The following is a 22,940-nucleotide window of genomic DNA, read 5'->3' on the forward strand; positions in this document are numbered from 1 at the left end:
AGAACAAGAACAGTGGATTGTGGTCCCTATTAATTCCATTCAAACTGGTTATAAAAATTTATCTCTCTCAGCTACTATGAGCAGAAGAAATACTAACAGACAAATACTGACTACTAAATCTTTAAGAATTCTAAATGTATGCATCCATGAGCTACTGCATTATTTGATGGTTAATAATGACTATTTCAGTCATGTTGCTGCCGTTGGTAAGGGAACGATTACATCAAATGGAACAGAAATAGCATATTCGTCGCTCCACTCAATCAGCACTTTGATTGTAGCCTGCTTCCGCTGCGATGACGTCAGCATCATGTGCTCAGTGTGGCAGCGAGGGGTTACTTTAATGATGTAATCTCTGCAGTTCCTTACTCTGCTATCCTGAGGAGGAATCCATCCACCTCCTCCAGGATGTTCAAAGAGAAGAACTTGGGGAACTCTGTGGACGACGGTGTTAGGGACAATGGTGGCATGTGTCGTAAGGCTTTTCTAGGACGAAAACAACACAAAAACAAACCTTAGAACTCAAGTACTGGACACATTATTACAGTGGAGTCAAACAGATAATAACTGACACATCAATAAAATGCAAAATCATAAGTACTGAATCTTACTGTGTGCTCTGAAGGACAGTCTGAGCCAATGCAGGGTTAGTCTCCATGGATGCCGTGACCAAAGAGGTGAGGAGAGACAGGTACCAGATGGCCGAAGCATCCGAAACAGACACCTCTTTACTCTTGGTAATCTGATAGCCCAGCGTCTTCAAGCCATGAATCCGTGTGTCACATCCGTCGCTCAGGCACCGTTTAATGTTGATTTGGATGTCTGGGATTTGGTGGAGAGATAATGTGGTTAGCTGAGTGATGGAATACGCAACGCAAAAATGCCACAGTTGGTTGCTGCAACCTCTGAGAGGGACATAAAATAGACATTAAGGGAGACTCGAATCTACCAACAACCACTGGGAGGTAAATGACTTGAAATGTGGTCATTGTGATCTAGAAATTTATTCACAGCCCCAAAGCATATCATGACTCACAAAATACAGGACGGCGACCGATTCAGCCTGTAGTGACGTTAGAATTACACTGCCCATTTTGTCACCATCTTTTCAGCTAATTTTTGATTATTGACAGCTGCATGCTTCAGGTGGCTCTCAAATTATGTCATCCTAATTCATATATAAAGCTTATAGATAAATAAAAGCTTGCAGGTTTAGGACAACTTCTAAAAAGGTGCATATGTGGTCTATTGGGTGTAGATATTCCTGTAAGACTTAAGTCAGATGATTGAAAAAAAACTACACTATTGGTTCCCTTCAATCCAAGCTAACAGGAGCCTGTGGACTCAGAAGTGAGGCACTTACCATTAACCAAGCAAAGCTCTTCTGTTGCTGACACCATGCATTGTGTTCAGCAGACAGATGAAAAGGACAGTTTTTTCTACAAACATTGGTGACTAAGCAGACAGATGGTGACTCACAGGGGTGTGTGATGTTGGCATTCTCCAAAAGAGCTACGTAGCCTGTGACATTGCTTGGGATGCGGATGTCTCTGATCTCTTGCAGGGAACGCCGGTTTTTCCCCACAGCGACTGAGACCAGCTGAGGCATATAGCTGTGGTCGTTGGAAGCCACGGCAATGGCCAGACGTCTCAAAACCACATCTGGTTTCATTTTCAGCCTGGAAACAGAAAACAGACAAGTTTATACCTTGAAGTTGATAAAACGCACATGGACCAAAAAGACTCCACATGTAAGGTTCAGACACAAAAAAATCAGCTGCGAAAGCTCAAGTCACGTTGTACCTTATCCAGTGCGAGCGAGCGCTGCCGTCCGACTGCCAGAAAGACGCAGTTTCCCCATTTGTCATCTTGTAAATGTCAGTAACGTTGGATGAGGCCTCTATTGTGCTGTAGCACTGTGTGACCACCTTGACCTTGTCTACATCTGGATCTCTATCAAGCTCTGCTCTGTACTGGATATCTAAATCTGAAAGGGACAAACGCAGATGAGGACACGTTTAAAATCATCAAGAAAACATTAGAAACTTAGAGGGAAACGAGCACGAGCCAGCTGCGGTGCTCACCTTTCTCCTTCTGCAAGAGGAACTCCAAGAAGTCCTGGACCACACTGGACCTCATGGTGCAGATGCTGTTATAGCCCTCTAAAATAGGAAAAGGGATGGCACTGCTGGGAATACGATTCCTGTGTAAGAATTTAAGGATCTTAGAGGCATGTGCTCCTAATCGGTCTTTGGTCTTGGAGAATATATCAACAAAACCTGTGGAAACAATACAAGAAAACAAATGGGGGCAGGGTTATCTTCTCTGGCACATGCAGGCGAGGCATATTCAAATAAGCTTGACTTTGTTCACTCGCGTAAACAAATCAGTCTTCATACCTGGAGTTAGGGAGCACGCCTGTAGCTGTCGGATCACATGACTCAGCTCTCCTTGTAAATTAGCTCCATTGGAGTTCTTCAGAGCAATCAGCATACTCTCTACATCCACCACTCCATCCCCCTCTGCATCAAACTGTCCGAATGCCTGAGATAGGGGACAACGATTGGACGCATGGTGACTCTTTATATACTGGAACAATCAATTCCATACTTGCATACCACTTAAATTTTTTTTTTTTACAATATCACTACTCTGAAAACACAAATGGGAAAACAGGTGGGATTCTTAATTTAAAGATTATCTCTACTTTTAAGGCTTGTTATTAACTTTATGATTGATTGTACTATGGTGTCACGTACAAACACTATGCGACACCATCACTATGAGACAAGACTAGACAAAGAAACCTGAACCAGAGTGGCAACACAGCTTAGAAATTTTTCTAAACAATAAACCCAACTGACATTTTTTTCCCCAAGCTTTTCAGACAAAGGTAGGAAACTGAAAAGCACATTACAGAGCAAATTACATTACAAGTCACTCCACTCTGTCATAGTCAGTACGCCAAAACATTTCTAGATTGTGAACCGACAATGTATTTATTAATGTAGACGTTCTAAACTAAAAATGTGATTAATTGTCAACCTTTCCTATCTCACATACTTCCCACAGCCCTTTGTCCTCCTTGTATGTTTATAAATGTGCTAACTTCCAGAGTCGCTGGAAAGATTATTGTTCTCAAGTGTGCATAAAGGACCTTTGACTCCTTGATAAGTGTGCTGTAACATAAAGTCCGGGGTCATGACTGTGCTCGATTTGAATATGTATGCTCATAATTTTGTTTTTTAAATATTTTTCTTCAAGTCCAGCAAGTAACTTTCTTCTGTTGGTGTTTTTGCTGCATGAGAAATGATCATTATTTACATATTATAATTCAGCTTAATCAAAAAGAGCATGAAGCTTCGTGGCCCATGGAGAACTGTGTGATCTACTACAAAAGGAAAACTTTTTTTTTTTTCTTAGCCTGTTTTATGACAAATTCAGCAAACAACTGCACAGTGTTATTAATTCTTATTTCCTCCTTATTGATTTGGGAATTCAGCCCATTTCACCCCTGAAAAGTAGGAGCAAACTTACAAAGGCCTAAAAAAACAGCAAGCAGACTCCTAACCCTAACCCTTTTCAATTATATTTTAGTTATATATGTATTTATGTATGTCTTTCACATAATAAAGTCAGGCCCACATGTGGATGCTGAGCAGGGTTGGATGTTTGTAGGAACTAATGCACCATTCAGTATTTGAAGCACAGCACTGGTGTTCCATGTCTACCTACACAAAGCCAAATGCAGACTAAAGTGCACATTCATTAGTTAACCCATTCATCTGCAGCTTTTGGCTGAAAAACAAATGTCAGACAACAAAGCAACGTGTTGTGTCACAGGAGGCCAGAGCTGACAATAAACCTGACAGGCACCGGTGACATCCTGGCAGCTCGTTTCTCTGATTCACTGCACATCTTTAAGATTGCCATACAGATTACATGGCAGTATTTCTGCCCCTTGCATGGACTCACTATCACATTTGCTAATTACTCATCATAAATGGGTGTGACAAGAGCTACCAGCGGCTCCAACCAACTACCTGCTTCAACAACAAGCAAAGACATGACACTTCAAATCATTATCTCATGGCGACAGGCACGTTTGCTTCTGTCTGTGGGATTATACCTCTTCACACTCATCCCTCGAGGCGTCTCTGCTCTCCAACATCTCACAAAATTGTTCTACATTGACGGACTCCTCTCCTCGGTTCAACCGGTCCTCCAGCCACCGCATCAGGACACCCTCGTTCCCGGCCAGGACAGACTCGTGAATGGCGACCCCTGAGTCGCTAATACGTGCCGCCGCTTCTCTGAGTTTCACCTGCTCCAAGAGGACCCCCGGGCTAGGTGGTCCGCCGGTGGGCACGGGTAGGTTATTCGATCCCCTTCCGCTTCTCCCGGAGCTTCCACCGCCTCCGACACCGCCGCCAGTGGCCGCAGAGGCCGGACTGTCTTCCGCGAAGCCGGGGCTCTCCGTTTCTACGTCTTCCTCGTCGCCGCTGCCTCCACCGCAGCCGCTCTCTGCGTTCCCCATGTTTGTTTCACCGACCTAAGGCTCCCCCGAAAATCTCTGCGGCCCGCTGGGTGTCAGTTTTGCCACGGCCGTGCCGGTCTGTAACAGACCTCTCAACCGTTCACCTACAGCGGAGCTCCACTGCTCACTACTACCGCATCGACGCACTCTACGTCAACGTGCCCCGACGTCCTCTGTCACCGCCGCTGGCGCATGCGCAGTGGCGTTTCTGTCACGGAAGCACCTGCGTTGTTTTTTTCAACTATGAGGAATGTAAATAGATGACACGCCAAAAAAAAACAAAAAAAAAATCCCCCACGAACAGCATGCTCAGCTTTGTACTGGTCGCGTTTTTCTCTGTGTTACTGGCAGTGCTGTTCATTCCTCGCGACTGGTCCGTTACATTTGGAAGTGAGTCAAGCCAGGGGCCCTCAGCGAGGCTCCTGAGCAGGCGTGAGCTGTCTCTGTACGACGGGGAGGAAGGCAGCAGGGGCCTGTACCTGGCCCTACTGGGGCAGGTGTTTGATGTGAGCAGGGGACACAAGCACTATGGACCTGGTGGTGCTTATCACGTTATGGCAGGTGATCCCCGCTTCTCTTACAGTCACTTAATATCAAACCACAGAGCTCTTTAAATGCTTTAATTGTTAATTGCTTAGACAGTCCTGGATGCATGGGGGTGGGTTTAGTTTGAACAGTAAGGGGTTTTCCCCCAGGAAATTTCGAGCACTTAATTTCCTACATTCTGGGGATTTTTTTAATGCATCAATTTCTTCTGTTGTTGCATCAATGCATGTTAGAAATGTTTTTATTTATATGAAGAAAAACACTAAATTCAGACACCAGGTCACAAAATAGGTAAGATGCTCCCTTCCCACAATCTCCATCCTAATAATAGTGGCCTTGCTTATCAGTAAATACACCTGAGATTATTTCACTGGTTAAATTAAATCAAGTTAAGTGATTTTTATGTTTTGACAGTGGAAAATCAGCCTTTACATGATAAATATACAGCTGCTTTTTGTTAACACGAGAGTCATGTGGAGAATTATCTATTAATTTGAACAAAAAAACCCCAACTAAAACCTTTTTTCTAATATATGGATGTGGAAGAGCAGGATTTTAGAAGCACTTGTGCTGATATGAGGTAAGAACCGCTCCATGGACCAGGGATTTTCAATACTCTATAAATACTCTATATAAATGTGTTATGGTCTCTAAAAGGATAACCAGCTCAACAATAATTAAAAAAATATTTTTATATGCTATATGCTGATGCCTGGATGCTTCCAAGCCCTCAACAAACCTAATTCAGCATCATAAATTCCAGTCTAGTATAAGTTCACAACAGCTATCAGTACATAAGGATTCTATACACCGTGTTTTTCTAAATATGTGTTTGTACTTTTAGGCAAAGACGCCTCTCTGGCCTTCATCACTGGAGACTTCACAGAGAGCGGCCTGACAGACGACGTGTCCAGTCTGTCCCCGCTGCAGGTGGTGGCGCTCTACGACTGGTTGGCCTTCTATCAGAAAGACTACGTGGCTGTGGGTCTGTGATTTTGACCGTTTTTGTTTTCTAAGTTTTGGTACAACATGTAAATTGACTCTAAACAGGATTTCTCAGCAGTTCTAGGCATCTTAAAAGGTCAGGTTAAGTTCAGCGTGAAAACAAAATGTTTAAATCGCTGATATATTGTATTGATTTTACCTACTACTACTACTTGCAACAAATTTCCTCATTAGGATCATTTTTGGATCACTCAGCAGCCTACGTGAGGCTCTGGAGACACAAACTCCCTTTGACAACATCCAGATATTTAATATTTTTCCTAAACTTATCAGGATCAAACATGATTTTGAAGAAATGACATGCTTCAGAACATGGGGAGCACAAAATTTAGCAGAAGTAAGATGTCGAAACGAAACATTCTGATCAGCAAATGACGTTCAGTTGTTTCTGGTTGATCAGTGTAACTTGAATGTAATAGCAATACTGGACATGAGGAACAAACTGAGGGTTGGACATCTCCAGAACATGCAGTGTGAGCTGATTTTTCCTCTTTATCCATCACAGTCAGTCAAAATGTAAACATCCTGGAGAGCTTCAATTTGTGGAACTACGGCCTGTGCTGTATTTTAAAGTGCAGCAGCCCATGATGGATGTGCTACCTTATTTAATAACCGCTGACGTGCACGCTTTATATTATTTCTGTGTCAGTAGCCATCCGTCATCATCAGTAAAATATCTTGCATTGAATTTCAGGTATGGTAATAGGCCGGTTCTACAGCGAGACTGGGCAGCCCACGCAGGCACTGATGCAAGTGGAGGCATCGCTAGCGGAGGGGCAGCGAATCAAGGCCCAGACTAAAGCGGAGATGGTTCGCTTCCCCGCCTGCAACTCAGAATGGAGCGCTGCCAGGGGAGGAAGAGTCTGGTGTTCCACGAAGAGGTATGGAAATAGTTCTGGCCTAATCAAATATTAATAAGCCTACAGGGCATAGGATTGCAATGTTGTACCGTTTCCTACTCTAGTGGGTGAAATAAATATCTACATCAGGACTGTTTTTTTTTTTTGTTTTTCTGCAGTGGAGGAGTGGTACGAGACTGGAAAGGTGTCCCGCGGAAGCTCTTCTCTCCGGGCTCCAGCAGTGTTCGCTGCGTCTGTGTCGAAGACCCATCTGCAGCAGACGAAGACCCCAATCTGCAGAAATATGACAGCTGCCCTCCACATGCTGACTCATGCTCTGTGGGAGAGTACTAATCTGTGGGCCAGCCTGGAAAATGGACCTATTCATAGCTGTTTTTTTAGCAGCACAGCACTCAGGCAAACACAGAGACTTTTTGGCTTGTAAAAAATCACAGCACCAAACTTTCTTTTTACAATAAAGAGGCAAAATGAGGAACTGCCAATGCATTGATTTTTGATGACCTTTATGTAAAGTTGTCCTCCCTTTCTCTAAAAGAATACACCAGGGAGAGACGGGCTAGATATCTGAGCATACAGATACAATACAATGTGCATAAAAGATTAAACAATGTGCATAAAAGATTAACAGAGGCAAGATTTAGGTTTGTCACAATGACAAGCACAAACTGCATTAAAGTACAAAACAGTTGTAGTGGTCAAAAATATCACACATTTATCTGTACAATTTAACAATACTTAAAGAGGCCCCACTACCTGGCCGTCCCTCTGCTGACTCCACATTCTCCCCAATGATCAGAAATGTCATGTGATCTTGATAAAGTGCACCTGTTAGGCTTAGAAATCATGAAGCGTTACATATGATGGGTCAAGACAAGAACTTGACATGAATGAGGCAACATCGGGGCGGGAGAGGGCTATGATCAGAACTACTTACAAGGACCTTATGGCAGGTCAAAAATGGAATGTAATCATTTGGTGACTGATTTTAAAGTATGATTTATGATTAGAACCATGACATAAAAAGGCTACAAATGAAATTACATGCATAGGCATAATAGGCATTTCTGTAACTGAGGAGGATTGATGACAGAAGTTGGTTTTGGGGACTACATTTCTATTCCTTTCATGGTTTAAAAAAAAAAAAGGCTTTCATTTCAAGGTCACATTTCTTCAACTTGCCATGTCAAGAGCTGAGCATTTCCATTCATTGTGGCTGATTCCTACACACCATACATCGTTGACCAAATGTGGTGAAAACAAACCCATTTCATCTTTGTCCAGTTGCACCACCTTCCACCTCTATGGTAAAGTAATACATTTGCCATAAATGTGAATCTAATTAAAAAAAGATTCAATCTCATGTGGAAATGATGCTCTTTTAAAAAGCAAGTTGAGTTGCTTTCCCTGCGAGTCCTCCTTGTCTGTCCCATTTTATCCAGTTAATACAGAATTGAGCAGATGGAAGAGTGAATGATGTAGGATTACAGAGAACATATGGATAATTCAGTCCTTGTAGATCTTGTGATCTGGAGGCAATTTTTCCCAGTTTTATTCTGTTCTCGGTTGACAGCGGCCTCAGCTTGTATATGTATGTAAAGATTCATTTCGTAGCATTGAATTTTGGTCTTTGGGCAGGTAAGCAGGAATCCTGCTGACGGTGAACTATCCCAACAGAGAAAAGGAAAACCCCTTCCAAAGGCGATCATATCATTGGATTGAAATGTCTTGTGTACAACAGCTACCTCTGTGATAGTAAGAGCTAATCAGCACAAATGTCACTGAGCTTGAGAAATTAAGAAACTCTGTCCAGCCGTCACCGAGCTGGAGAGCTACTTATATCCACTTTAAGATACTTTGATCGAAACAGAAACGAAAAGACAATGTTTCACTTTCTATTTAAAACGTCCCTCTAGAACATTAATAGTTTTTCATAGACTGGAATAGTATAAAGGTGATGGTCCATAACTGTCTGGGAATCTCTTGTTAGTATGTCCTGCTACTGATGTCCCTTCTCCTGGTGTGCCTGAATAACTGTGCCATGTAGAGCCTGGCGTGGTCAGAGCCAGAGGGTGGAAGATATCCAGGCCACAGTATTACGACACTCCGCCCAGAGTTAGTACATCAAAGCAGATGTCACACACTCTCACCGGCTTGTTCAAGTCAAACTTGATGATGGGTATCTCCTTTATAGAGCACTTGTGGCACAACAGGCGCCCACAGTGGCGGCTGGAGGGAGAAAATTAATGATATAGTTAGAAACAAAATGGGAAAAAAACAAGTGCTAATTAATGTGTTATTTATTGTACTTATAAATACGACTAACCAGTGATGTTTCCGGGTTGTAACACCAAACTTGGCAGCACATTCATAGCAGTTGGATCCATCACACCAAGGGGGCTCTTTGGACAGCATATCTGAAGAAATTCAGAACCCAAGTTATTGATTGAAGATCACCACGAGGGTCGACGTGTTGTATGACAGCACATCACTTTATCCGGGGCCATTTTAACACATGGGGAACACCTGGTGGATGAAAACCTACCTAGAAGGCGGAAGAGCAACTGTTTGGTTGCAACTTGGTAGTTGAAAATGTTGATGCCCTGATTATTGTTGACGCCCAGTCGAGCCCCAGCCCTCACAATGGCGCGGCACAGGTTTGCATTTCCTTTCATGTAGGCCAGGAGTAGAACTGCAAGAAAATACAGGTCAGAGTCTCACTATAGCAAGTCCACTGTGATGCTGCACTGTTAAAACAAGAAATAATTAAGCTACTGTACCCGTGTTCCCTTCGTTGTCTGGTTTATCCAGAGGGTATTCAGGCATACACTCCAGGAACAGCTCAAAAATGGCAGCGGCGTTCTCTTTGCCATAATGGCCTAGCACATGCATTGGTGACTGACCCCTGAGTGGACATAAGATGAAAAGGCAGGTTAACACTCAAGCCTGCAGTAGGTTGTCTGTCAAGTTCTCTTTAACTGTTGCATCCTAAAGTATTAAAAAAAAAATCTAACACACTGTTAAAGGTGCCCTATTGTGAAACTGCATTTCAGTTTTGTGATACTTATAATTCTGGAGGTGTAAAATAAAAGGTGTGAAAACATGAAGTTGCTTCCTGCTGCCATTCCTGTGTGTGTGTGTGTGTGTGTGAAAGAAGCTGAGTGTACCTGAGATTGAAGGCCTCAGCATCAATGTTGGACTCTGTGAGAAGGGTTCTGACATTGTTAAGGCGGCCCTGCATCACAGCCAGATGCAGAGCTGGGGAGAAAACAACAAAGAGAATAATAAATACAGAGAACACTGTGTTACTCACAAGTATCACGACATGCTGCGGCGGTGGAGTAATAAAGAATAAAACAGCGACAACTGCAACAGATTGTTTAAGCTGAACAGCGTAATATCCAGCACTGCTTATCTAGCAAGACTACAGACTGGTATTTGGAAGGAAACTCAATGAGCAACAGTTGGAGACTAAAATGTTTTGGTCTGAGTTAATTCACAATAAGATTATTATGTAGACGGGGAATTTGTCAGTCTGAGTGCCATTTATTGAATAGAAGCATCCCACACATAAAACAAAACAAAACAAAAACAGAGGCCTGGTACTGAAGACGGTGGAGTACCATTATTGCCATTCTCATCCTCAGCAGCAAATTCGACTCCGTTCTCCAGCAGCACAGAACAAATAGTGGCCAGGTCCTGCTGGGCAGCCAAATGTAGTGCTGTCTGCCTGTGTTTGGTCAGCTCATTTACTTTGGCTCCGGCAAGCAGCTGGAAGCAGAGAAATGCAAAAACAAAAACAACATCAACTGCACCACTCTTTCAATAACACAGAAAGTGGCTCGAGATAATACTGTTTACTATTTATATTCTGATGCTTTGGAAATTCTGTTTTTTGAGACCTTTATGCCAACAAAGCCTTTTCAATTGAGCTGAGCTGAATAAATACTCATCGAGAAGATTAAGAAAATCTGAGGTATGTACCAGATTGCGGACGATGATCTCAGATCCAGCCTGGACAGCCAGGTGGAGAGGCGTGAGTTTGGCTGCATCCTGAACCCTGGAGTTGACGTTAGCTTGGACACTGATGAGAAACAGGACACTTTCGATGTCTGAATTTTGCACAGCCACGTGGAGAAAATTACGCCCTTTGTTGTCCACCTGGACGGAGACAGAAATTTAAAGTCAGGAGAGATTAACAGTGTAAAACTCTTTTTATTACTGCTGCAGAGACAAACTGGTGCATTCGTGGCAGGGTTACCTGTTCAGCAGCACCTGGCTCCCTCTTGAGGATAGCCTCTGCTGCTTTATTGTTCTTGTGCGTCATGGCACAGGCGAAGGGGGTCATTCCTTGGCGGTCGCGAAGGTTGAGACGAATGTCTGGATGTGAAATGAGTAGCTGTATAATGACGTTGTGCTGGTTGCTAATGGCAGCGTGGATGGGAGCTCTGCCCTCTGCATCCTGACAGAAATAGACACATGTAGAGTTAAACACGGCACATACTGAAATGCCGTATGAACACTTAGCAGGAGCAGAGTGGTATCGGCTAAAGCAGACCCACTGATGGGACTGACCTGTGCATTAACATTCGCTCCAAACTCTAGAAGGCACTGCACCACCTCCTCCAGTCCCCAGCTGCTTGCCAGGTGGAGAGGCGTTTGTCCATCTCGGGCTTCTTCATCTCCTTCCCCATTCGGGCCAGGCTTCCTGGGGCTGTTCACGTCACATCCACTATACAAACACAGGGCACACGGTAAGCCAAGGCAGCTAGCTATATCTATTTTAGCATGTAAAGCTTACAGACAGAAAGGTTGCTTGTTCTACTGTCTGAAACAGGTCAGCAACAGCACTTTGAAGACTGTAACATAAGTCTGTAATCTATGTTGCCTGATCAGACTTTTTTGAGACAGTTCAAACGTGCAGTACTCTGAGTAATCTCTCAGAAAATGTATAATCAACATGAGGACATTTGTTTAGCAACTGCTGTAACACATTTTAACTGTAATATTATATAACATACTATTGAATGGAAAACATGAAAACTGGATCCACACAACGACAAGGAAGTTAGTTTTGCTGACATACAGAAGATTCGCTGGTTAGGTTAAAATATGGAGCGACAGTAAGGACAATCTGCAGACCTGCGGATGAGGAAGCAGGCAGAAACCTCATTATTCTCATCCACAGCTCTGTGCAGGAGCGTCTGCTGGCAGCCAGAGGGCCCTATGTTCCAACAAGTTGCATCACAGCCATGGCGGACCTGGGTGGGACAAACAGGACACACTCTGTCAAAATGCAGGAAAACATTGTTGTTTCCCAGCCATAAACAAACTGAACCATATATACTGCCTGGGACACTGCTTCAGTTCAAAACGTTTCTGGTGTGTTACCAGTGTGTGGTGCAGCTCCTGGCTTACAGTCATTTATTTCTTTTCCTTTTTTGGAACAAATCCTTGTTCAATTCTAGTGTTTCACATTTGAGCAAGATGCTGGATAATATTGGACATCTAAACATCACACATTCTTCAGTAAATAATAATACATGAGTAAATGTAAATGTGTTTCCATGTTGGATATGGGATTCCTTAAGGTGAAATTCATTTTATTATTCAAATATACATATCAGACATGGGGCTTTGCGTTGGAATAAATGACTAAATGCACTCAGAAATGTGGATGAGTCCAGGCACATCCAAAGCAAAGACTCAACCTGACAAAGCACTGTGGGGGTGTAACAACTGACAGTCTGTCAGAGAGCAACTAATAGAGCACCAACATCTCTACATCTAAAGTGTTTGCATATGCATTTGCCTACCAGTGTAGATGCAATATCTTCCAGGCCATTCTCAAGAGCCAGCCACAGTGGAGGGTCCCCTTTGTCATCCACCACAGACATATCAGCTCCTCTTGTGCAAATGGCATCCACCACCAGTGGCAGCTGGTTACTGATGGCCAGCTGCAGTGCCGTTTGTCCCTCCTGAGTCCTGGCAGTGGAGAAAAAAATAGATAAGATACAGAGAACCACAGAACTCTAGCAAGAACAATCTAAAACCCTTCCACTCAAAATCCTGACCTGCTAAAATGTTTTACAACTTATTCCCGGCATTACCTAACATTGATGTCTGCCTGATGTTCAAGAAGGAAGAGGGCACTCTTGCTGTCCTGTCTTTGGATGGCCATGTGAAGCAGGGTTTGTCCGTTGGACATAGTGTCGTTGATAGAAGCCCCTGAGCCCAGCAGCTGAGCTGCTATGGTGTGCATACCTGAAGGAACACATTTCATCTGGTAAACATCACATATATCAAGAACATTTTGACAATGCAGACACAACTGTTTTACACTTTCTCAGTCTCAGTGTATTGCCTCGTACCTGTCCAGAGGGCCAAGCCCAGGACTGTCTGGTCCATTGAGTCTTTGAGACTGAAGTCTGGAATGATCTGGAAGTTGTTGGTGGCATGAAGTGCATTGGCTGCAACAGAACCATCAAGAAAGAAATACAAGGATCAATTTCAGGATGTTTAGGGACATTAGAGATTTTGCGCTGTGACGTTCAGCAGAGATTAACACAGCAGTTTAAACTGTTTGCACTTTAGTTACAGACATATTCATGGATACAACTCCCTAAACATATGCTGACCTTTTTGCTCCAGGATGACAGAGACCACATCTGGGTGGTTGTGAGCAATGGCCATGTGGAGGGGGGTCTGCATAGCCACACCAGGGCTGTCGTCAGGGAGAGCCTTCTGGGTTTGCAGATTGGGGTTGGCCCCTTGCTGGAGCAGCTCAGCTGTCAGGCTTGCCAGGCCACAGCGACACCCTGTATGAAGCGGGCTCTCACCCTGAGAGACGGCAAAGGTTTTCAGAGGATATAAATGAATATCAGGACAAATTTCAATAACATTTTATTATTAAATTATAAGTAGGTAACTGAGTGATTGCAATCCAAAGCAAGTTGCTGATGCACTGGTGCCACACCTGTGATGTGTTGTATAAAGACAGAGAGCTCTATAATAAAGAACATCCTCAATAACACAATGAGTACAACGTGTACCCTTAACTCTAGTTTGTTTTTTTTACCAATTTGTTGCTTTCTACGGCGATCTGCAAAATTTAAAAATAATCTAAACTAATGTCACTGGCCCAATTTCGATAAAACTCTGAAAGGCTGATGCATTTGGCACCATGTTCTGACCTTTGAAGAATTTCACTGATTAGCCTGAATGCTGTAATAAAAAGGTCAGAATTTTAACCTGTTAAAAGGAGATTCTATCTGCACATTGGAGGTGTGAAACTAGGCAACTTCTGCCTTTTTTACTCATTGAACAAATGTGTATACACACCCATTTGTTAACGTGGTTGACCTTTGCCCCATGAGTGGCCAGGAACAGAGCCGCTGCCTCATTACCTGCCCGAGCTGCTCTCTGCATGAGGCAATTTTCTGCAAGAAACAAAACGACAGGAGATGAGGATAAAGACGTGTTAAAGCACAAGCACCATGCCATTTAGAAATGTAAAAAGAGGTTATGAAACAGCACCTGTGGTAGTGTCAGGTGCATCTGGATTGCTTCCTCTCTGGATGAGCTGCGCTGCAAAGCTGTTCTCATCAAACGAGGTGCCATTCACTACAGGTGCATCATCCTCAAATGGGTTTACTGAGGTGTCTGAAGACATGGTGATGTACTGCAGTGCCAGCCACAGAGCTGTGCTGCCCTCATGGTCCTTTAGCTCCAGATCAAGTCTGAAAAGATGGACAGATTTGTACTGTGTTCAGGAGACATTTAGACATTCAGATGTTTTTAATTAACTGCAGTATTGTACAATGACATAATTGAAAATGTGACTCGCGATGACAGTAGGATTGATTTGCTGAAAAAAGATTTTTAAAAGGAAATAAAAAGGATTTGTATCCACTTCAGTATGTTATCTAGTTATTGTGATCTCATGAGTTTAATTAACTGAACATCAAGCATGCTGCGCGGTACTTTCCGTGTCAGAAACAAACTGACTAATTCCATCTCAAAGCAAAGAAAAACTCACTGTTTGCACTGTAGAAGCTGGTTGAACACTGGCTCGTTCCCCGACGCCACAGCTTCATGCAAAGGAGTTCTAAAAACAACAAAAGGCAAAATTAAGCACCGCTGCACTTTGCATGGTCGTTAACAGCTTTTGCAATCCCATAAAGTTCATGTGACCGACCTGCCCTTGCTGTTCTGCATGTTGGGGTTGGCTCCGGTCTTGAGCAGGGCCTCTGCGATCCGTGCCATGCCGCTCATCACCTCCACCGAGTGTTTCTTGGGGCTGAAAGAACAGACCAAGTGAAGTGGGGTTTCCACTGCCCCCACTGTGGCCGCGTTCACCTGAGCAGAGTGGCGAATCAGGAAGATGGAGGCAAACTCGTCACCTGGTGGAGGAAGAAGAAAGATTAGTGACAGAAGGAATTTTTTTCCTTCTCTCACCTGTTGAGCTCAAAACCTAGTGTTCAAACAACAACCATCAGTACAAGGAAAAGCTTTGAAAAAAGGTTTGTTGATATCTCACATGTGGATCAAGCGACTCTCGTAGTATGTACATATTTAAGTGAGAATATGAACACACATGTATCACCAAAAGCACAGGAACAATGACTTTCCCTGACCTCTTTGGATGGCCTTATGTAGGAGGCTCCAGCCACTCTGGTCCACCATGTCCACATCAGCTTTGTTGTTTACCAGAGTGGTGGCGATACTCTCCAATTTACGGGAAAGGGCCAGGTCGAGTGCCAGGTCGCCGTTGTTGTCCAGTTCATTTAGTTTGCCAGGTAACTAAACATAAACGACAACAACATCAAAAACAAAACCTGTATACAGCACGATGGGATCCCTGCTATGCAAAACTCGTTGGTGAAGATTAAAAGTCAGGTTTCTGTGGAAGAACTGACCTGCGCGTCCATTTCAATGAGATACAAAAAGACCACATCTTCTCGCTCAACCTTGATGGCTTTGTGGAGAGGATACTCTGTTTTAGATTTGATCATCTTGTACAGAAGTTGGGCACTCATGGTGCTGAAGTCTTCTTTTCTTAGATCATCCTAAAAAAAAAAAAAAAAAAAAACAGGAAGTCAGTGAAAGGCAACAAGTGTCAAACATCAGAACTGGCCAGTGATGGAGGAAGTCAACAGGTGTCACTGATTGTTTTTCTTGAAACCTCAAAATTCTTTGCTTTTGCTAAAAGGTAGTGATCAGCGTTTGACACCATAGAACAGAAAAAGCAGGAGTCAGAAGCTGGTCACAGACAACAACAATTAATTACACAGTTTGATAAAGATAAGCTGGTGCAACTGGTGCAACTGGTGATCAGGATTTACTGTTTTTAAACAAGGAGATGAGATTCATGAACTAAAAAAACACTGATCTGTCAAAAAAAAAAGATAAAAAAAAAAAAAAAAAAAGATTAAACGCAGGGAATTAACTTTGTGGTTGGCAGACTCTGAAAAAAAAAATCCTATTGTGACTCCTCAGGAGTGATGATGCAAAGTAGAGTAGATAATTATAACATCCAGACAGCTAACAAAAAAAGCAAACTGCTGCTACTGTTCAATCATCCTACGCATGCTCACAGGAACACCTTCTAAGATGCTTAGTTGGATGTGTACAAACACTGTCCTGAGGTGCTCACCCAGTGACTGGCTATGATCTCCCCGCAGTAGTTCATGAGGGTGGAGGCGTTCAGCTCCTCAGCTGTTTGGTAGAAGCGAATGCAGTTCCTGACATTCACCGAGGACATCACTCCTTTTTCACACCTGTCCCGGAGGAGAAGCAGAGGTGTTCTCATCTCATTAAAGCACATATGTTGCACTATAAAAAGCTACGCAGCCATAAGGCTGCTTCTACCAACAATTAAGGCAAACCAAAATTCATTATGTATGAATTGGGCTGACCTTTCTCTGAGCAGCTGGAGCTGGAAGCGGTTGGCCAGCTTCATTAGGTCGATAAGAAAGGCATCGTCCTCACTGAGTTCCAACTCATCTGTGTAAGCCCAGCGCAACATTGCCATGGCAACCTCAGGTTTGCAATCTGAGAACCAATCAAATTATAAAATTAGTCACTGATCAATTACAAACCTTAGAAAAATATGAAAAAAAATATATTCAAAAAATAAATACATTTTCATTTTTATTTTGAAAAATTTCTGTTTTTTTTCTGTGAAAATGTTTGTTCAGGGCTACTTTCATTCATCACAATCATGTGGTCACGTCTATATTAAATAATAGGCCTAAGGGGCCAAAACCTCTCCAGGGAGACACTGTATACAATACTGGACTTTGACAGTTTGCGTAATACACTCAAAATAAATATTGCTTCATGGTCTATTAACCCATAATCATGTCGACTAACGGAGGGGTGAGTGGGAACCAACTGGACTTTCACTGTGATCGAAGCGACACCTTAAAGACAGCAGGGTTGCTTACCAGTTAGGTCCAGTTCAGAGGTGGAAGCCAGGTTGGCCAGACTCCAGACATCACTGCGAGCAGCTAGCACAAACTTGTGGGCATTAAGCTGTTCCCCTGCCACTTTCACCTTCAGATCACTGCAAAACCAACACATTCATTCCTGAGAAGCAGTTAAATCATTGTGTCCAAGTATGAATGTTTTGCTTTTAACGCTTGTTTAAGGCTCGTCAGCTGCATCAGTGTTGCAGTAGAGGGGATTGCATCAACACAAAAAAGCAAAACATGACGACAGAATAAAATCTGTGAGCTCATGGATTGGAAAAACAAAATGCATCCACTCTGACCACGATCCTCACCTGTACTGCTCCTGCTGATAGAGGTCGGAAACGATGTCCAGCAGACGGCTGATGAAGGTGTCTGCAGCTGCGGGGCTGGAGGAGCCCTGTCCAGAGGCCTGAGCAGCGAGCACGGCACAGCGCCTCTCTGTGTCGGCCAGCTTCTGCTGCATCTTCACATACTCCTGCCTGAGCAGGGCCAGGTGCTTCTGCAGCTTGGCCACCTCCTCTGTCCCACATCAAGGTAAAAGACAGACAGAGGACAAAACAAGATGCAGGGGGACAGAAAATAGGTTAGAAAAACCTATTTGTAAACACAGGTTAGACCTACAGTCTTTGAAGCACCTTTCACCTGCACAGGAGCTGATCCAAAGTACAATACCTTTTAGGAGCTATTATCTGGGACTAAAGTGATTCTAATTTATTTTCCGTTATGTGGTTTTACAATAACATCACCACTGTCTAGAGATCATGTATATGGCAGTGATGTAAAGGCTGTTAGCTGAATATGCAAATACAGCCTTAAACCTTTGAGAAATGTGACTTGGGCCATGATAACGTTTTATTACAGTCTCTTATTACTTGTTAAAAGCAAGTTCCCGTGTGCAAGTTCTCTGTAATCCAAGTACAAGGACCTAATTTGCAGATCATAATAACCGACTTCAGTGAGATCTCATTAGGGTAGTTCGGCCACACTTTTCCCTGGTACTACTTGTGAAATACACTTCCTACAGATCCTCATATTACAACACCGATTCATGTCTCAGCCAAGAGTCCACAGAGTTTCAATGAGGCCCATTTCCTTCCTTTTAAGCGAGTGAAGTTTTAGTGAAGAAGGAATGCTGAGACAGCACGTTAGTTTGTCCTCCCTCGTAAACCGTTACTGGCAGAGCTGCTGGTCATGAGGTACAGAAAGGCGGTGTTTCTCAAAACCACCTGATCGGCTCAAGACAGGAAGGGTGGTATGCTGAGGCAGCTCCAGACCAACTGACCAGCCACTGGTCAAACTTATACAATATGTCATAAATCCACTATCAATTTGCCAAGTGCAGCAGGGATGAGCAATGCATGTGCAAAGCAGTTAGTCATCTCCAGCTTGGGAATGTTAATCCAAAGACAAACCCTTGACAACAATGTGCTCACATCCTCTGTTTTGCCAGGACTTGTGAACTTGCTGTAGTATCTTGCAGACACTGCTCAGCACTCACTAATGACACCTAGCATTTGGAAATACAATAAACAAGTCTGAAACTGTGCCACTGACTACAGATGCACACACTGCAAAGGGAAATTTAAAGAAAGATGCATGCATTTTGTTGCAATGCAAATTAAGCACATCCAAGGGATCAAACACTCATTTAATATGTCAGGAGACATGATTTCAGCAGCAGTGAAGCAGCTCCAACACCACAGACTGGAGTGTTTGTTCTCTGGATTCAAGTTGGTAAGCAGATTTCCCTTAAGGAGGAACACACACACACACACACACACACACACACCAGACGTGCTCTTATGTCTCGGCCAAATATAGGTGTTGCCCTTGGCCATGGCACTTCAGCCAGGTAGAGCAGATGATACCTGACAGACTGACACTCACTCTGTCCTGCCAAGTCCCCTGTTGTGTGATTATCCTTTTGTTTAACAGACCTACGAACCGACCATGTTCACAGTCCCTCCATGAACCAAACAGCTGAAGGATCGTTAACTGTCACTCAACTGGATCATGTAACGTTAGTTTGATACGATGCATGACGCTGACATTTAGCGAACCCTCAGTACCTACATTACCTGCAAATTGTGCAAATTCACAAGCGTTTTTTTCCCTCTATCACCACTCTCCCTAAAAACACATTGTATTTCTGCGCAGTCCACCCCACCAACATTTTTTTTCCTGGCCGGTTGGGCTAACTCGTAGCTATTAAATTGAGCTAGCAACATCACCGAGAGCTAACGCCACAGCCTGCTCACTGGGCACAGGAGTGTGACAAGAAGAGTGTCGCCCTGCTTCCTATTCTCAACCACACACGTCGCACGGTTCACTAAACTGCCGAGACACTAGCTGATTCAGCCCGTCGGTTAAATAAGCACACTGGGACGAAAGGGAGTGTGTCAAATACTCCGCAAAAATCAATCTCATACCTTCCGCCATGTTGCTCAGCGTTAGCTCCGTGGCCTGATGGTGTCTATCGCGATATGATGTAGCGGCTCATAGTAAGCAGCGGTGCTGCGTTCAAGTGATTCACAAAAACACGTTAGTTTGTCACATGACTGTTACTATTAAGTAAAAGAATACCTACATAACGCAGCTGCTTGCTGTGCAATAGGTTAACAACACACAGATGTATAAATATGTAGGAGCAGAGTACATTCTGGGATAGTTTTTATAACAAGTTGCACATGTTGAGCATAAAGTTAATCAAATGATCCAAAGCTGAATTAATTTCTAGATTATATGAATTTGTATGAAAACAAATGTTTCCTCAGATAAACACCGGTCTTCTCCCACACTGGTAGGGACACATTAGTTTGATGAATGCATGCTCCTAATTTTGGGTGAGTTTGTTTGAACACTGGTGGGTAAGTAAGAAGATCTGCTCCAGACAATGATGAGTGTCAAACACTTCTGGATAATTGTTATCCACCAATCTGTGCCCTCTCTTACTCCATCTGTATTGGTGTTTTTATTAGTGATGTTAGAATAAAAGTATTTTGCCTTTCTATATTAATAAAATCACATTTTCATTCGGTTTATGTCGGAATACTAAATATAATTTACTCGAGCAGATAGTGAATTTAAAAAGGGAGAAAAAAGAAAATCATGTAATTTGTTGTGTGTGCCAGTTAAGATTGTAAAGGTTTTCTAGTTGACAGTGTTCTCAGTAGGAGGTAAGACCGGACAAACTGTTCACACACTCGACTAAAACCATGTTTTGTACACAGTTCACCTGCTTAAGTAGCTCCGATTATTCCACCAATAGGCTGCTTGGCTTGTCATCAACAGCACTGAGCACCTGAACCCATCATAAACTACTCACATAACAAATATCGGACCAAAACATATGATTTGAAGAGTGACCTTGCTGACGAAACATGTGAGTTTAAACTCAGGAAATCTTTCTTATTAGGTGTCTATATGTCTCCATTATTCTTTTGTTTTGAGTCGTTTCAAATATTGTAAATTAAAACTTAAATTAAAACCATCATTCTAAAAATAAATGTTTGAACGATGAAAACTCCTCGTGTTGATAAAAAGGAGTCCGTTGTCCCGACACCAAAGCAAACCTGAATTAAATACACGAGTAAATATTGAAAAAAAGTCATATTTTAGAAGAACTCACTACAGGTGACAGGTTTCATAACATGAAAAATATACATCAGTATTTTGTCTTTGTACATTAGGCAAAACTGCAATAGTTCAGTGAGCAGAATAATCATGAGATCGTGGATGACGGGGGAAAAGAGCGACGAAACAAAACGGGCACACATACTGTATACACAAACACTCGAACATTCGCCAAAGGAAACCCAAAGACATTCGGCAAAAAGAACAAAAAAAAACAAACCAAAAAAAAAAAAGTAAGATAAAGCATGCATAACAATTCCTACCGAGGACAACACAGACAAGGAAAGAGGCGCTGCTGCTAAAATAAAAGAATATTGGAGAGGAGGACCTCAAACTGTATCAGGATATCAAAAATTAACATGTGTACACTTCATACTAGGGGAGTTATTGCTACACCAAATTGTTACCCTAATTATACAGATTCCCTGTGTGCTGGCTATTCAGTAAATTCATACTATATGTGGGTTTCACAATTTCTCCATATTTTTGTCAACATTTTTTTTAACACTTGTTCAATGCAGGGTGAAGTGGCCAAGCATTTTATTAGGAGGCACTTTTGAAAAAAAAAAAAAAAAAGAGAGAGAGAGAAACAAAATTTAGCATGCACAAAAAATTAAGGGGTCCGTTTCTTTCTTAAGTCAACTGAGCAGGATGGTAAGACAAAACAAAACAAAACAAATCATTCAGGTACACGTGATGTTCAGTTCTGAGCGTTAAAGACCCCCGTGAGAACAGCGGTGCATTCTAATATGGTGGTAATCCTCGGTCACTTCTCACTCCGATCAGCCAAGCTCTTCACAGGTGACATTCCTCCAACAGCACTGTGATGATTCTACTTAAGACCTCCTGTGAAAACAAGCTAAAGAAAACTAACATGCATGCTGGAGCTGAAAGAAGGAAAACGGGGACAAAAATAAATCTATCCGAACCAGCACTATTCATTTGGTCTAAATGTCTCGATGGATGGAAAGGGAGCGTATATATTATCCGGTTTAGTCTGTGCTATATACATGTCTTTACAATATCTTCCTGAATGTTGAAGCAGTTCATAGACTTGGAAAAAAAAAATGTTTTATCATCTTCTGGGCTGTTTCTGTTTGTTTGTTTTTTCTTTCTTTTTTGAGTTGGCACTTGCTTGGCGATTTTCTGTCATCCTTGGTAGTCACTGTTATGTTCTATTGCAGCCTACGGTAGCCAGCCTGGTTCCTGCCAAAATAAAGGAGGACGAGCCTGGCGACGGGGTGGAAGAGTGCAGGAAACAGTGCCATGTTGATTTTCAATTGGAGACCTGTGGAAAAGCACAAAACACATGACAGGGAAAAAAAATGGTGAGTGAGCAGCAAAGCCAAGTGAAAACCTCATAAACAGGCACAGACTGCAGCATGGTGCACCTGCTTCACACTTCTTTTAATTAATACTTTTTCATCTAGAAATCCCATTACACTGTGACTAAATGTAGTTTTTTAATCAAGTCAATAACATCTTCCTTAACTAAAAACAGAGGATACACACTGACAAACCAAAGTCTTGCAATGTTAGGCAGAGGAGGAAGTGCCAATATTGATCACTGTTCCTTTGACAGGAACAGAAAAAAAGCAGCAGTCCAGTCAATGAACCCAATAACAGCAGTCTTTAACAGTTGGGAAACTGTTGATTTCAACGTTTTTAAACACTGTGAAAAGCAGTGAAGGAAGCTGTGGAGTTTAAAGTGCAGATAATAAACCTTTATAGCGTTTCAGATATGACCACCACTTCATGAACAGGACCTGGTGTCAGCCTGGTTCCTGTTCCATAAAAACGATGACCATAATCTTACTGGGTCAGACCTACTAACATTTATGCATCACTTTCAACACAGTACAAACTGCATGTAGTCACACAATGATG

At 42.7% G+C, this 22,940-nt stretch overlaps 4 protein-coding genes across 4 annotated transcripts in view; 1 reads left to right on the forward strand and 3 right to left on the reverse strand.

The window, feature by feature from the left end:
• The window catches only part of zzef1 (zinc finger, ZZ-type with EF hand domain 1), a 33,474-nt gene extending 28,816 nt beyond the window's left edge, over nt 1–4,658 (reverse strand). Inside the window, exons 1-7 of the mRNA XM_008302223.1 lie at nt 4,130–4,658; nt 2,400–2,544; nt 2,085–2,279; nt 1,804–1,987; nt 1,480–1,679; nt 612–822; nt 370–486 (exon numbers count right to left, since the gene is read on the reverse strand). Of these exons, the coding sequence (XP_008300445.1) occupies nt 370–486; nt 612–822; nt 1,480–1,679; nt 1,804–1,987; nt 2,085–2,279; nt 2,400–2,544; nt 4,130–4,537 (1,460 nt within the window). The 5' untranslated portion in view covers nt 4,538–4,658. The remainder of the gene's footprint in view (nt 1–369; nt 487–611; nt 823–1,479; nt 1,680–1,803; nt 1,988–2,084; nt 2,280–2,399; nt 2,545–4,129) is intronic.
• Nucleotides 4,659–4,742: 84 nt separating this feature from the next.
• On the forward strand, nt 4,743–8,092 carry cyb5d2 (cytochrome b5 domain containing 2). The gene is made up of 4 exons (XM_008302222.1): nt 4,743–5,098; nt 5,928–6,068; nt 6,783–6,969; nt 7,107–8,092. The coding sequence occupies exons 1-4, from the start codon at nt 4,798–4,800 to the stop codon at nt 7,279–7,281; spliced, it is 804 nt and encodes a 267-aa protein (XP_008300444.1). The 5' UTR covers nt 4,743–4,797; the 3' UTR covers nt 7,282–8,092.
• On the reverse strand, nt 7,435–19,908 carry ankfy1 (ankyrin repeat and FYVE domain containing 1). The gene is made up of 25 exons (XM_008302221.1): nt 19,850–19,908; nt 17,732–17,939; nt 17,394–17,512; nt 16,863–16,998; nt 16,601–16,724; nt 15,864–16,013; nt 15,582–15,747; nt 15,143–15,347; nt 14,984–15,052; nt 14,482–14,684; nt 14,287–14,384; nt 13,584–13,785; nt 13,317–13,415; nt 13,056–13,209; nt 12,762–12,930; nt 12,088–12,206; nt 11,521–11,677; nt 11,207–11,407; nt 10,930–11,106; nt 10,569–10,716; nt 10,113–10,203; nt 9,726–9,850; nt 9,491–9,637; nt 9,272–9,362; nt 7,435–9,174 (listed from the first exon to the last, which is right to left on the reverse strand). The coding sequence occupies exons 1-25, from the start codon at nt 19,857–19,859 to the stop codon at nt 9,042–9,044; spliced, it is 3,501 nt and encodes a 1,166-aa protein (XP_008300443.1). The 5' UTR covers nt 19,860–19,908; the 3' UTR covers nt 7,435–9,041.
• A 1,106-nt stretch (nt 19,909–21,014) lies between these two features.
• Nucleotides 21,015–22,940, reverse strand: part of ube2g1a (ubiquitin-conjugating enzyme E2G 1a (UBC7 homolog, yeast)) — a 7,674-nt gene continuing 5,748 nt past the window's right edge. Inside the window, exon 6 of the mRNA XM_008302224.1 lies at nt 21,015–22,341. The gene's annotated coding sequence lies outside the window, so the exon portion shown is untranslated. The remainder of the gene's footprint in view (nt 22,342–22,940) is intronic.

The sequence above is a fragment of the Stegastes partitus genome, unplaced genomic scaffold, assembly GCF_000690725.1.
Source record: "Stegastes partitus isolate 25-593 unplaced genomic scaffold, Stegastes_partitus-1.0.2 Scaffold1778, whole genome shotgun sequence".
Lineage (NCBI taxonomy): Eukaryota > Metazoa > Chordata > Actinopteri > Pomacentridae > Stegastes > Stegastes partitus.